This window comes from Rhagoletis pomonella, unplaced genomic scaffold (assembly GCF_013731165.1).
Source record: "Rhagoletis pomonella isolate Grant_MI unplaced genomic scaffold, Rhpom_1.0 Rhpom_scaffold_00003, whole genome shotgun sequence".
Lineage (NCBI taxonomy): Eukaryota > Metazoa > Arthropoda > Insecta > Diptera > Tephritidae > Rhagoletis > Rhagoletis pomonella.
This window is the reverse complement of record NW_023458557.1, coordinates 85,061,575-85,073,928: the sequence shown is the minus strand read 5'-3', so window position 1 is coordinate 85,073,928 and position 12,354 is coordinate 85,061,575. Positions and strand designations below refer to the sequence as shown.

General features: G+C 35.9%; 1 protein-coding gene across 1 annotated transcript in view; it reads left to right on the top strand.

Moving 5' to 3' along the window:
• LOC118735705 (tyrosine-protein phosphatase Lar) overlaps positions 1–12,354 on the top strand; it is a gene marked incomplete at its 3' end in the record, with an annotated part of 988,245 nt that overhangs the window by 927,144 nt on the left and 48,747 nt on the right. The window contains 1 exon segment of the mRNA XM_036465626.1: positions 11,335–11,631. Within this exon segment, the coding sequence (XP_036321519.1) occupies positions 11,335–11,631 (297 nt within the window).

Below are 12,354 nucleotides of genomic sequence, written 5' to 3'. Positions count from 1 at the left end.
AAAAATTATTTCGATTTTTAATTTGCAAATAAAAAAGATATTTCGTTTATTTAAATTTCCCTCTTAAATTTTTTTTTATAATTTAGTTTACTTGATGATTTTTCAGTGAGCAAATTGTATGCGCGTGTGTGGACTGTGTGTAGTTCAAAAGAATTATTTTAGCACCATCACCTTTAAGCAAAGCCTAGCAATTCTACAATTTAAAATTTTAAATGCATGCATGTAAATAACTTGTGCACCAAAAAAAAAAAAAGAAAAAGGAAACAACAGGTGAAACGCACAAACTGAAATAGAAACAAAATAAATTTTCTTGAAAATAAATCAATTTCACCAAATAGTGAACGTAAGTTAAGCAAAAAAAAACAAACAAACTGCAAACATATATATTTATATATCTTTATATTTATATGACAAATAATGCAATCAAATTTTGAAAACACCAGCACTTGCACCAGCACAAAAAAAAAAGCAGCACCAACTCGCACCCACTTATGCTATATATTTTTTTTCATTCAGTGTGTCCTTTCTTTATTACTTTTTTGGTATTTGTATTTGCAAATGTATATTATGAGTATTTATATTAGTATTTTATATGCTTGAATGAATTTATAGCATGCGCTTTACGGTACTCAAGTGTTAGTATTGCTGCAAACAGTTAAATTGCATGGTAAGCCTACAAATATGCCTTTTAATTTTAGAGATTTTACAAATGCATTTTAGTATTGAAAATTGCAGACAAGCTTAGTTTAGGGCCGGATTCACAGTGCATAGTAGAACCTTTGTTAAAATGCACAAATGCACACGTACAAGTTAATTATGGTAAAAATTCATTGCGCCTGAAATTATGCAACGCTTGCGCTCAACGCTTCTCTGTAGAAAATCAAATGAAAAAAGTAAATTTCATTCTACGAAAACAGTTGAAATTTCATTGATTTGAAGGTGGACGAATTTTGCTCGTGCCCCACGAAATTCGTGGCGCCTAAAATTATACAACTGTGAATGTTAGTGTTGTTAGCTAAATTTGTTTCTGTTGTTAGCTGCGCACTGTGAATGTGGTCTTTAATTTAGAAATTTAATTTTAAAAGCGCTTAGGCACTTGTCAGCTTTTTACCGAAATGATGTACTCTTAGATTGCATACTTTTAGTGGCTAATACTTTAAATTGAGACAAAACTATTGTACTACCAAATTCTATGCTAAATTGTCAGCGGTAAGCTATTAGGCGCTTAAAAGACAAGACTTTTAAGGCCCGTTTACATACAACTTTGGCGTTGCGTTGGCGTTGGCGTCGCTTCCGGCTCCTTCTAATGAATCCTACAATTTCCTTGGTAAGCGAAATCCTTTTCACAAAAGATTCGTCCATTGGAATTTTAAAATTAGTTAATGTATTTATTTTATTTATCTAGCCAAGGTCGGACAGTCACAAAGAATATGTTCCGAAGGCTCATCATCTTTAAGGTAGAGTCAGCGGGCTGTCAGAAAACATCTACATATTCGGCTCGTATGAAATCGTGGCTGGTTGTGATCAGTGAGTAGCCTGACGTCAGTTCGGTTACATAGAATAATATCCGATCTATTTATAAGTTAACCGAAAAGCCTGACCTATCGTCCCCGTCGCTCCCCAGTACTTACTGCGTCCAGTGCTCTGGTTATAAGTTCGAAATGAAAGAGCCCGGATGGATGCTTGCCTATCTGAAAAGATAATTAAGAAAGCGGCCTTTAAACCGTTTTAAGCTTTCATTTGGCTTTGGTTAAGAATGCTAATACTTTAGCCTGGAACATCCGCCCATAGATACCTGCTCATTCTCTGTCTTCTTTCCGTTGGCCGTATGTAGCCCCTTTGGTCCATCTTTATGCTTACTTAATGGATTTAGTTTAAAGAGGTTCCAACTTCTAATCAATCTCCCAAAGGAGACTTGCACAAACTAAGTATTTTTTCAAGCACTCTACACGTACTGTGCCCCGGCTAAAGAGACATCTTACATTCAAGCAAACGCTATAGAGAACTAGTCCTGATTTGGCCACCATACGAGCTCATTCACTCCTTATACACTAAAACTTTTCTGGTGTTTTAAAGGAACTTTGGTTTAACATAAGTGCTATGAAGAGCTGAGGGCACAGCATATGGATTCTTGGTGTGCAGTGCATGCCACAATTTGCAGTTAAGTAGAAATAAGGTTGGACGGAAAAACCAAAAACAAATTTTCCAAGCACCCACTCAATATGTATTGCCAATTGGGTTTAATATTTAGAGGATAGATAAAAGCAGGTGGGATGGGAATTTATCACTCCTCTGCAAACTTGTAAGACTATTTTATGAATCTAAGCAATTTGTCTATGTAAGGAAAATGTAGCTCGTCCATCTTGAGTGCATACGACTCAAAGATGTACGATCTCAGTCAAGCGAAGTTTGGACAGCGACAGCGAAAATATTATATTTTATTAGATGTGCACAGTAGCTTGTCGTTGATGCTTTTGGTGACCTTACGTCATCCGCTAATATGGTGCCCCGTGGTCAGCGCTTCCAAGGTCTGGGAAGAAATTTTGTTAACATCCTGTCAGGCCTTTCCAGAAAACACTTGGTTGTTTTGCAGGTGTTAATACGGCACCAACAGACATGCTTGATACACCCGATTGTTCGCGCTAGTGGTGGCCTTTAAGATCAAAGTGTCACGGTATCCACATAAGTTCAAGCTCTTTCCTCTTGCTGTCTATTTTTGAAGAGGGGCAAATGGTTTTCGAAAGCCTTTAGAGTAGCTTGACTGTCACTGCATACCCTGATTTAATGTCCACGTCATCTTTCGCCAATTATCCAGCCTGCTACTTTAAGTGGAGCAGCAAATACTTCCGATTCCAAGACCGTTTCTATTATACTTACCTAAAGCAGTAAAACATCAAAATTTACCCTCCAAATACTATCCAGCTACTGTTCTGTTTCCACTTTTGGAGACGTAGGTATTGAAAGTTTTCACCGGGCTTCCCAAAATAGTGGCTGCATCTCTCCTTTGTCCCCTCGTTGGAAAGGTAACTACGCACTTTCGTCCGAAACCGACTCCATGTATCAGTTTTTCATTAAATGTCAACAAAATAAAGGGTACTGGTCGGGCAATAGATAGTGTCGATCCTATTCTCGCTGGTCATTTCCAAAATTTGGCGTATTGTGAATACCTGGTCTTATGGTGGATTTTCCACGTTCCCAATCAGCTCGTTGACGGTGCTCCTCAATCTTTCACACAATATGCTCGATAGGACCTTGTAACCTATGCCTATAAGGCTGATCCCGCGGTAGTTGGCGCGTATGTCGGGGTCGCCTTTCTTGTGAACTTGACATAGGACACTTAAATTTCAGTCGTCGGGCATGCGTTCATCTGACCATATTCTGCATAAGAGTTGATGCTTGCACCTTAACAGCTGCTCGCCGCCGTACTTGAATATCTCGCCCGGTAGGCCGTCAGCTCTAGCAGCTTTGTTGTTTTTCAGTCGCGTAATCGCTATTCGTACCTCGTCTTAGACAGGCGGTGGGACGGCGAGTCCATCGTCATCGACTGGGGGGCTCGGATTCGTCTTCTCCACTACTTTCAGTTCCGCTGCGGTTCAATAGCGTGGTAAAGTGTTCCCACCGTAATTTATGTACCGTCTGGAGATAGGCCTCTAAGTCGCCATGTTCGTACAGGTGTTCACCCTGGTCTTTAAACCTTCCGTAAGTAGCCTAAGTCTCTGATAAAATGCTCGTGCATTTTCCCAATCGGCCAGTATTTCAAGTCGTACTACGTCTCGCTTCCCTCTTCCCCTCTTCTTCCCTAACAACGGTACCACATAGCTCGCGTTGCGCCCATTCTCAGCGTGGCCCTGTTGGCGGCTCCTTTTTTCTTTGCAGCTTATTGATACTGCTTGTCGGTCTGTCAATCACATTAATATCTGCATATATATCTATCTACTTATTGCTATTTGGCAATTCGACTTTTATGCCAATATATCTTCTACGAAAAGTTAATGTTCTTTTAGGCGCACAAAGCTCTATTTGATCACTCAATGCGCTTTTGCCATTGCCGTCACTTTTCAAGTCATTCCAATACTTTTTTTTTCTACTAAAATTTCCCCAACACCATTTTCTGCTTTTAAAGTGAAATTAAGTAATTGGACTTCATAAACTTTCAGCGAGCGTGACATTTTTAAATATTTCTCATTTGAGAATTTCAATTAAAATTAAAGCGCGCTTAACAAGCGAACTATTAAAAACAAAAAAAAAAAATTTAATCATCGCAAAATTAATAGTTTATACGTAATTCTGCCATTCTTACATGTTTTCCATTTTGAAATGGTTGTAAAGCGCACTTTCAATAACAAAAATTGGCAACTTAAAAAAGTTGTTAAGGAAAAATGTAATGTTGTAAAAATTATAATTGGCATCGAGAGTTAATGCAATCAATAAAGCGCAACTTTTTAAAACAATATAATTTTTTATTGACTTGTTTTGTACTCATTGCTGCTATGCTTTATTTTGCTTGTTTTGCTACTTTTTCTTTGCAAACTTACTTTGCAAATTTCTTTGCATTGCATTCGCAAAAGTTTATGCGTTAAGCGACTCATCAATGTGCGTACTATTTATGCAGTAAGCTTTTTTTCTTCATGAATCAATTATATGTACAATTGTTTTTCAATTCATAGTAGTTCAGGTCGCGTAGTTATGGATTAATTAATTTAATTGTTATTTTTGACATAAATTTTTAATAATGCCCTTTTATCTGCTGCACATGCACTCGTTTGCTTTTGTTTTTGTGTTGCCTTCGTGAATGCAAACATTTATTGCATTCAAAGTTCAATGAGCATTTCGTTCGAACGAACAAAAAATTTGCTTGTCGCTGTTATTTTTTTAACATTTTTTTTTTTATTAATTTTTCTTCTTCTGCTGCATTGTTGGTTCACATGAAATTGCTGAGTTAATTAGCTGCTTACAAGCATTTGCGCATTTTTCACATTTATTAAAAATTAATTTGCTAAAATGTACAGTTGTTTTTTGCCTTTTGCTGGTTGTTTAATTATTTTTATAAAAATTCTATATATTTTTTTTTTTTTGCTGTCAGAAATGTTGAATGTCTTGTTATTATTGCTGTTGATGTTGATGCGAAAAGTTTTACAACATGTTTCACATATATTTAAGTCATTCATGTCCTTTAAAACTCATTAAATTTGAAGCTTATTTTATTTTTTTATATATTTGTTTAACAAGTATTTAGTTCAATTTTGTGGAATTGAGGAGATAAGCGTACATGCATATTAAAAAAAAGTGTCAACACTGGTCATTAATTAGGGTGCATAAGTTGACAGATACATCGATCTGTGTTCGAAAGCTATTAAACTAGAAAATGATTACAATTCACTTTTGATACTCGTTTGTTTTGTATATTTTGTGTTTTAATTATCATTATTATTAATTTGCGACGTTTCTTTGACAAAAAATATTTATTGATTAATGGTTGATTTGAAAAGTCGTTTAACCTTCCAGGCAGGCTAGGTTAGGTTAATCTGGCTGGTTGTTTGCCATGCATAGACTGCTTGGTCGCTAGCTGCACCAGATGAGTATCGAATCTTAAGTAGCCAACACCTAAAATGGTAACACTTTCAATCTCTAAGGAGTGCCTGGAGTTGCACTTTGAAGTTATTCTACTGATTAGCAAACTGTGTACTCCACACTAATTGCAGTCGAATACTTAGTTGCGCCGAGCATAAGTATAGAATGAGTTCCAGGTTTGCTGGACTCTTGGCTTCATGCATTCATCGCCAGCTGTGATTCCGATCTTGAATCTGGTTTATTTGGCATTCAAGAAATCAAGATTTAAAAAAAAAAACGTCTAAAAGTATTCAAAATAACCAGTTGAAACCGATTTGGAAAAACCAATTCTGTCACCCTAGTAGGTAGCTAAATTGTTCTCTTTGCATAACCTTATTAACCTCATTGAATGCATGTTTGGGCAGGTTAAATTTTCTGCCAGTGGACACACTAGCACACTTACGCGCCTTCAACTGGTCCCATTTCCCCCAAAGTTTCCAGCACCGATGAGCTGTGCCTTACTCATCGCTTCTGCTGCTCCTGCAAAAATCATTGAACTGCTAGCCAAATCAATCTATCTCCCTAAAGTGTTGTTACCGGTCAGCAGACCCATAGCTAAGAAGATTTCTGCACTGCTTACAAAAAGGAGCTCCACCGATCTTTTCAAGTCTCATTCTGACTGTTTATAATTGTTTCCATCTTTCGCCTGCTTTTGAGAAAAAAAGTACTTATATATTGAGCGTGCAGGTAGCGATCGGTATGCTCAAACTCTTCCAATGCGGTGAAAATTAAACCGACGCGTGTCTGCGTCCCTATACCCATACCAGGGAAAGAATAAACTACTCGGCTATACGTTAAGTGATCCGCGACAATTCAGTCCAGTTTCCGAATTAGTTGCGACTTGTATGGCCGCAAGCTCGACTTGAAAAATGATCCCCTTCGGTCCGGTTTTTCATCTTCGATCCGTCTGTATAGAACTGAATACAATCTGTCGGCCCCGGAGCGTCATGAGTGCATTTTCCTGCTAGGGATTTCTACTTTATATCCCTTATCGAAAGTTGAGGTTGGTCGCAATAGTCTGTTAATTCCGCCAGGCCTAGCATATCCGAAATCCACTTTCCAGTTAGATCATTACCTCAGTCTGATGGCTGGTGGTGTAGAGAACTGTCATAGCTTTTCGCACACGGTCAAAAATGTTTCGTTGCCGGTTTATCAAGCGTGAGTCTCAGATATTTCACTGACAAGAATTCCTGTTAGTTAAATAATACTAGCTCCGTTTTGCTTAGCTTTACTGCTCGGCCCTTTTCGGTGGTCCACTTTTCCACCCTCCTTGCTTTTAGCGAGAGTTTTGCACTTACGACTATATTTCATTCTTCCTTTCCCTTCATGTGAGTGAGCAATTGGTTGGAGATAGGATTCCACCTTGCGGCATGCCCCTGCTGATACGTCTGCTCATCGGTATTCCAGCCAGATCAGCCTGAACTACCCTGCATCTTTGCATTTAGTCTACGAGCGTCACCAGTCGCGAGTCACAAGTCGACGCCCAAATCCCTCAGTGCTAACTGTTGAGTAAAAATGTTGTTGAAAGCGCCCTCTATGTCTGTGAATTCCGTAGCTTATTTTTTCTTAAGTTTTTTAAGTCGATTATAAATTCGCTTTTTAGCCAATAACAACACTTTTAGTAATCCCATTCACAACTTTGTTTCTTTCCATGCCCCGATGGCCTAAACAGTTTTATTACAATTACATATGCAGCCTTCTATTCGTCGCTAGGCTCTTCACTACTTTCCTGTAATTTCAGCGGCTTTCCTCAACGCAAAAGCCTAATTAAGCTATTCTGCTTTGGTTAGGCAGTATAAAAGGCTGCTTAATATCTACTACACTGAGCAAAAAATCAACCAAAAATTGGTAAATATTAGCAAATTCAAACTTGAAAAGGGATCTATGTGATTTTCGGTTAATATTAGCAATGCCTTGGTTGATGTTTTCAACAATGATTTGGTAATATTAACCACGCTTTTGTTTCCATTAACCAAACTTTTGGTTGTCGATTTTTTCGTTTGAATACGCTTATGTTCTGCACTTCACAGATGCTTTTTCATAATTCGGAGTTAAAAAACAAAAATTATTATTATCATTTTAACAAGTTGCCTCTGGCGAGACTTGAAACCGCATCTTCTTACTGTTAGCAAATAACAGCAAGCATCTCTGCACACTCAGCAACAGCCGCATTATAAATCTGCTTTCAAATGTTCAACTTGAATAAATTTTCTCCGACATTTGATTTGGTTCTACACTTCACAGAGGCTTTTTTGCCGTACTGCTGAAAGCCAACAATTAACAACAGGCACCTCTGCACGTTCAGCCACAGCCATGCATACGCATTTGTTCTCAAATGCTCAACTTGAATCACATTTCTTACAATCGGCTTATTAACCATGAAAAAATCGAACCATAACTTGGTTGAAAAAACCATTTTGCTTTTGGCTCAGGGTATACATTGCTTTTTGCAGTCAGTGTAGACATTAATCATAGTCTGGAACGCTTTCTCCCAATTAAAGTGCGAAGCCACGTAGCCTGTGTCACCAACATTTTTCCTGCCTTTCGAGCTATACCCGAAGATTATCTGCGAGAATTTTTCTTTCGACGTTAATCTGACGGCTTATTTTGCTGCAACATCCTCTAAATTAACGTCTATATACAGAAAATTCAGTATCATTTCTAGAGCACTGCGTGTTCAAGACCACCCCAACTTAAGTACTTCGTGCATTATTTAGAGTCTGTTGCTATTACTTAATTTCGGTGGATTTCATGCAAGGACCTTATACTTGCTTGTGAAAGAAAAATATAACCACACATCAAGGGTGAAGGAAGAACACCAACAAGGGTGAAGGGTGAAGGAAGAACACCAACATTATAGAGGTGTGTGACCCTAACTAGCTCTAAAGAGCCTTACATAGAACGAATAATCCAGTACCATTGAAGACTTGAAACCAATTAAAGACTCTGTTAAGAGTCTGAGTGTCTGGAGATGCAGTCGCCTTCAATGAGCAGGCTGTCCGACTTGAAATCTTTAACCAGGCATAGCATAGGTTGAAGTAGCTGCCAGTGACCCCACTAACACACCTAGGCCCTTAGATTGTGGCCTGTTATGATGCCAAGAGCATTAGGCCCTCCTACTCACACCATCGTGTTGATTTCGCGAAACCCTGCGGCTAAGTACCCACTGCTCAACATCAGCTGATCCTTCGCCTATTTTTCGCCCCATTTTGGCCACGTCAGTTTCGTATTGCTGACATATAATATATGCTAATACTCTCAGCTGCTTCCAGATCATAGCCAGCCAGCTGGAGGTTTATTTAGACAACCTCAGACCCACTTTCAATTTAGTTCTACACTTGGATTGGCGAGAAATATGCCTTCTAGTAGCTTGTTGGGATCGTCGACCACGTCATACATATCTACATATATAATAATGCCTATTGCGATATCCGACGCGAGTGAGAAGCAGCAGATCAGTGCCAATGGCATCCCTCGGATACATGCCTATTCTGAACCGACAGATGCCATTCGCTCGAATCTAACCCTTCACGCTTGTTATGACATGGATAATCGGATAAAATCCGTGCAGATGGAATCCGAAATCGGCATGAATATTTCCTCAACGCCTTCTACTAGAGTTGATGAAAGAGATCCGATCTAACATGCATGATTGCCACAATTTCACATCTAAAGCTTAGTATCCAGCACTCAAGAAATATTTTCATTCTTTCTTTCGCTTCAAATAATAGCAGGCTGGTAAAAATACCTTAGAATTATGTATTACCAAATGTTTGAAATTTCTTGAGAGCTGCGTACTGGTTTAAAAAAATTAAACGGAGAAAAATTTTGTTTATCATTTCTTGACTTTTTTTAAATTAAAAATTTTTGTTTTTGTTTTAATAAGGAATCTAAGCTTAAAAAATTAGTAGAAATATGTTAAAATGCTTTTTTAGTTTTTTTAATTTCAGTGGGAAATATATAACAAAAAAAAAAAAAATCTGTTTTTAAAATTTTATTGAGTGTAATTTTCTACTTACTGCTTAAGAAAATATGCATCCCCATTGTTGTTGCCATTAGCGTGTGTATTTTAATATTAAGTGCTTAGTGTAATTTACTATGTATATGTATATGCTGTTATTTAATTTTTTTTTACATTTTTTCTACTTAGTTTACTTAATTAACTCCCTTTTTCCAGAACCCTTACCTTTTAGTTTAAGTCCCTTAAGTTTATGTCCGCTCTTTTGTCGACCAAATTCCAAACCCTTTCTCTAAAATGGTTTATGCAAAATGACAAAAACATAAAATTAAAATAATAACACAAAAATTAAAAAAAAAAACTAAATGCTTCATATAAAATTAATGTCCTACAATCCAACTAATGTACAGTGAAGTTTATGTAATAAAAAAGTTCTTAATTTATAAATATATAGCTTCTTATGAAATAAGTCAATTTAGTTAAATTCTTTCATGTTTTTTAAACTCCTAAGCCCCGCTTTCAAATGCCCTGCCTTGCCTTGTCTTGCCTCGCCTCGCCTCGCCCAGCCACGACTCAATCTTTTCACCTTACTTATTTGTATAATTTAGTTTTCTTGAAAATTGCACTGATTTTTCTAATTCTATTTTGCGTGCTGCATGTTTTTTTCGAATACGCATTTATTTCTTTGCTAAATCCTGAATGTTTAAATATGAAAACAAATGGAAATCAAAATGTGTTTTTCGCACCCCAAAAACAGAAAAGCCATTAAGCAAGCGTGTGAAAACAATTTTCTACCACTTTGATTTTTATTGATTTGCCAGCTTAGATGCACAATTTTTTTAGCTCAATTTTATTTCAAATATACAAAAAGGAGAAAAGCTAACTAAATGTGGATTTTATGAAACAGAAAAAAAAATGAAATTTACTTACCGCTTTATGGTTTGAAGAGCACTAACACCCCTCCCCAAAAAAAAAAAAAAAAAACTACTTAGATAAATTTTAAAACCAGAGCGTTTTAAATGAGAAGGAACCAAAAAATATGCGCAAAATTTTTTAAATAACACAAATAAAATTGCAAAACCTAATTAAAATGACGAAATTGAAAAATTTTAAAATTTCCGGAAATGCTGAAAATGTTGAAACTTGCATAAACCATTGGTGATTTTTTAATATTATTATAAATATTCATAAGTTTGTATAAATTTTATTTTTACTATATTTTTAAGTTCTTTGCATTGAATTTGTATTGATTATTTATGTTTTTTTTTTTACTTAAAATATCATTTGCTAATTTGTATGTGAATTTTTTTCTTTTTCATTTCTTTTCATTGCTTTTGCGTTGCTTTTGCGATCCATGTTTTTGCGTTTGCGTTAATCTTATGCTGGAAAAAACAACAAAAAATTACAACATAATAAAATATAACTATTATTAAAAAAAACAATAAATATTATTAAACCACATACCCACATAAACCACAACAACAACAATAAAAAATTTACCGTTTGGCTGCTACCAACCACATCAAAAAAAAAACATAAATCGAACCAACAAACGACTCCAACTCATCCACCGCTAATAACTCAAAACCCAAAAAACCAAAAAAAAAAAAAAAAAAAATTTTTACCACACAATTTGATGAAAAAAACCAAACCAAATTGCAAAACAAATGTCACAACAAACTTCATAAAAAAATCAAACTGAAAAACAAAAACGAAAACCAAACTTGTACGTTCCATTCCATTCCGTTCCGATTTCCTCCACTTAGTACCAGGTGCACCGCCACGCAATATCACTGCCATCGCCACCAGTCCCACCACCATATCCGTATCCTGGCTGCCACCGCCAGTGGAGCGCGCCAACGGTCGCATCATCTACTATAAGGTCTTCTTTGTTGAGGTGGGTCGTGCCGATAGTGAGGCCACCATAACAACCTTGAATAAGACTCACATCGTATTGGACGAGTTGAAACGTTGGACCGAGTACAAGATTTGGACGCTGGCCGGCACCTCAGTGGGCGATGGGCCGCGTTCGCATCCGATTATTGTGCGCACGCATGAAGATGGTATGTATAAGTAAGCGAGTGTTTCGCAAATAAGTATTTTTTTAGTTTTGAAAAAATTAATCACGAATTTTTCGCTATAATGCATATAATTTCAACACAAATTTTGATTTTTTTTTTGTTGTTAATTTGGAACCCCGTTGAAAGTATATGAATGAAATTTATTTAGTTTTTGTTGGGCCATTTTTTTCTCAAACATTAAAAGATGTTTTTGGGGAAGTGTCCCTATGTGTTTAAATTCATTCATTCATTATTTTATCAGACAAATTATAAAAACATTTTATTTACCTCATATAAAATACATTGAACATATTTAAATTTTTTCTAATTTTTTTTTTAATTGGTTCCTCAAAAAAAATATTAAATATTTTTTGTTAATTAAGAGTTTGGGCCTTTTTAGCATAATATTAAAAAAATATATATTTTTTAACAGAATTTCAAAATATTTAATTAATTTTCCGTGAATATTTTTAGTGCTATTTATGGATTTAAAAAATAATTTTTCTAAAATATTAAAATAATTTTTCAGGAATATAAATTCAGTTTTAGCAGTTTTGAACTTGCAACTTTTTTTGCATTTGATTTTTAAAAACAATTTTTATTTTGTAAGTTATTTTGATGTCTAAATTTTTTATTTGTTTTTGTTACTTATGGCCTTATAACAATATATTCAACAATTTTATTGAGTTTGAGGCCGTTTTTAATGAAAACTATTGTGGATTTATA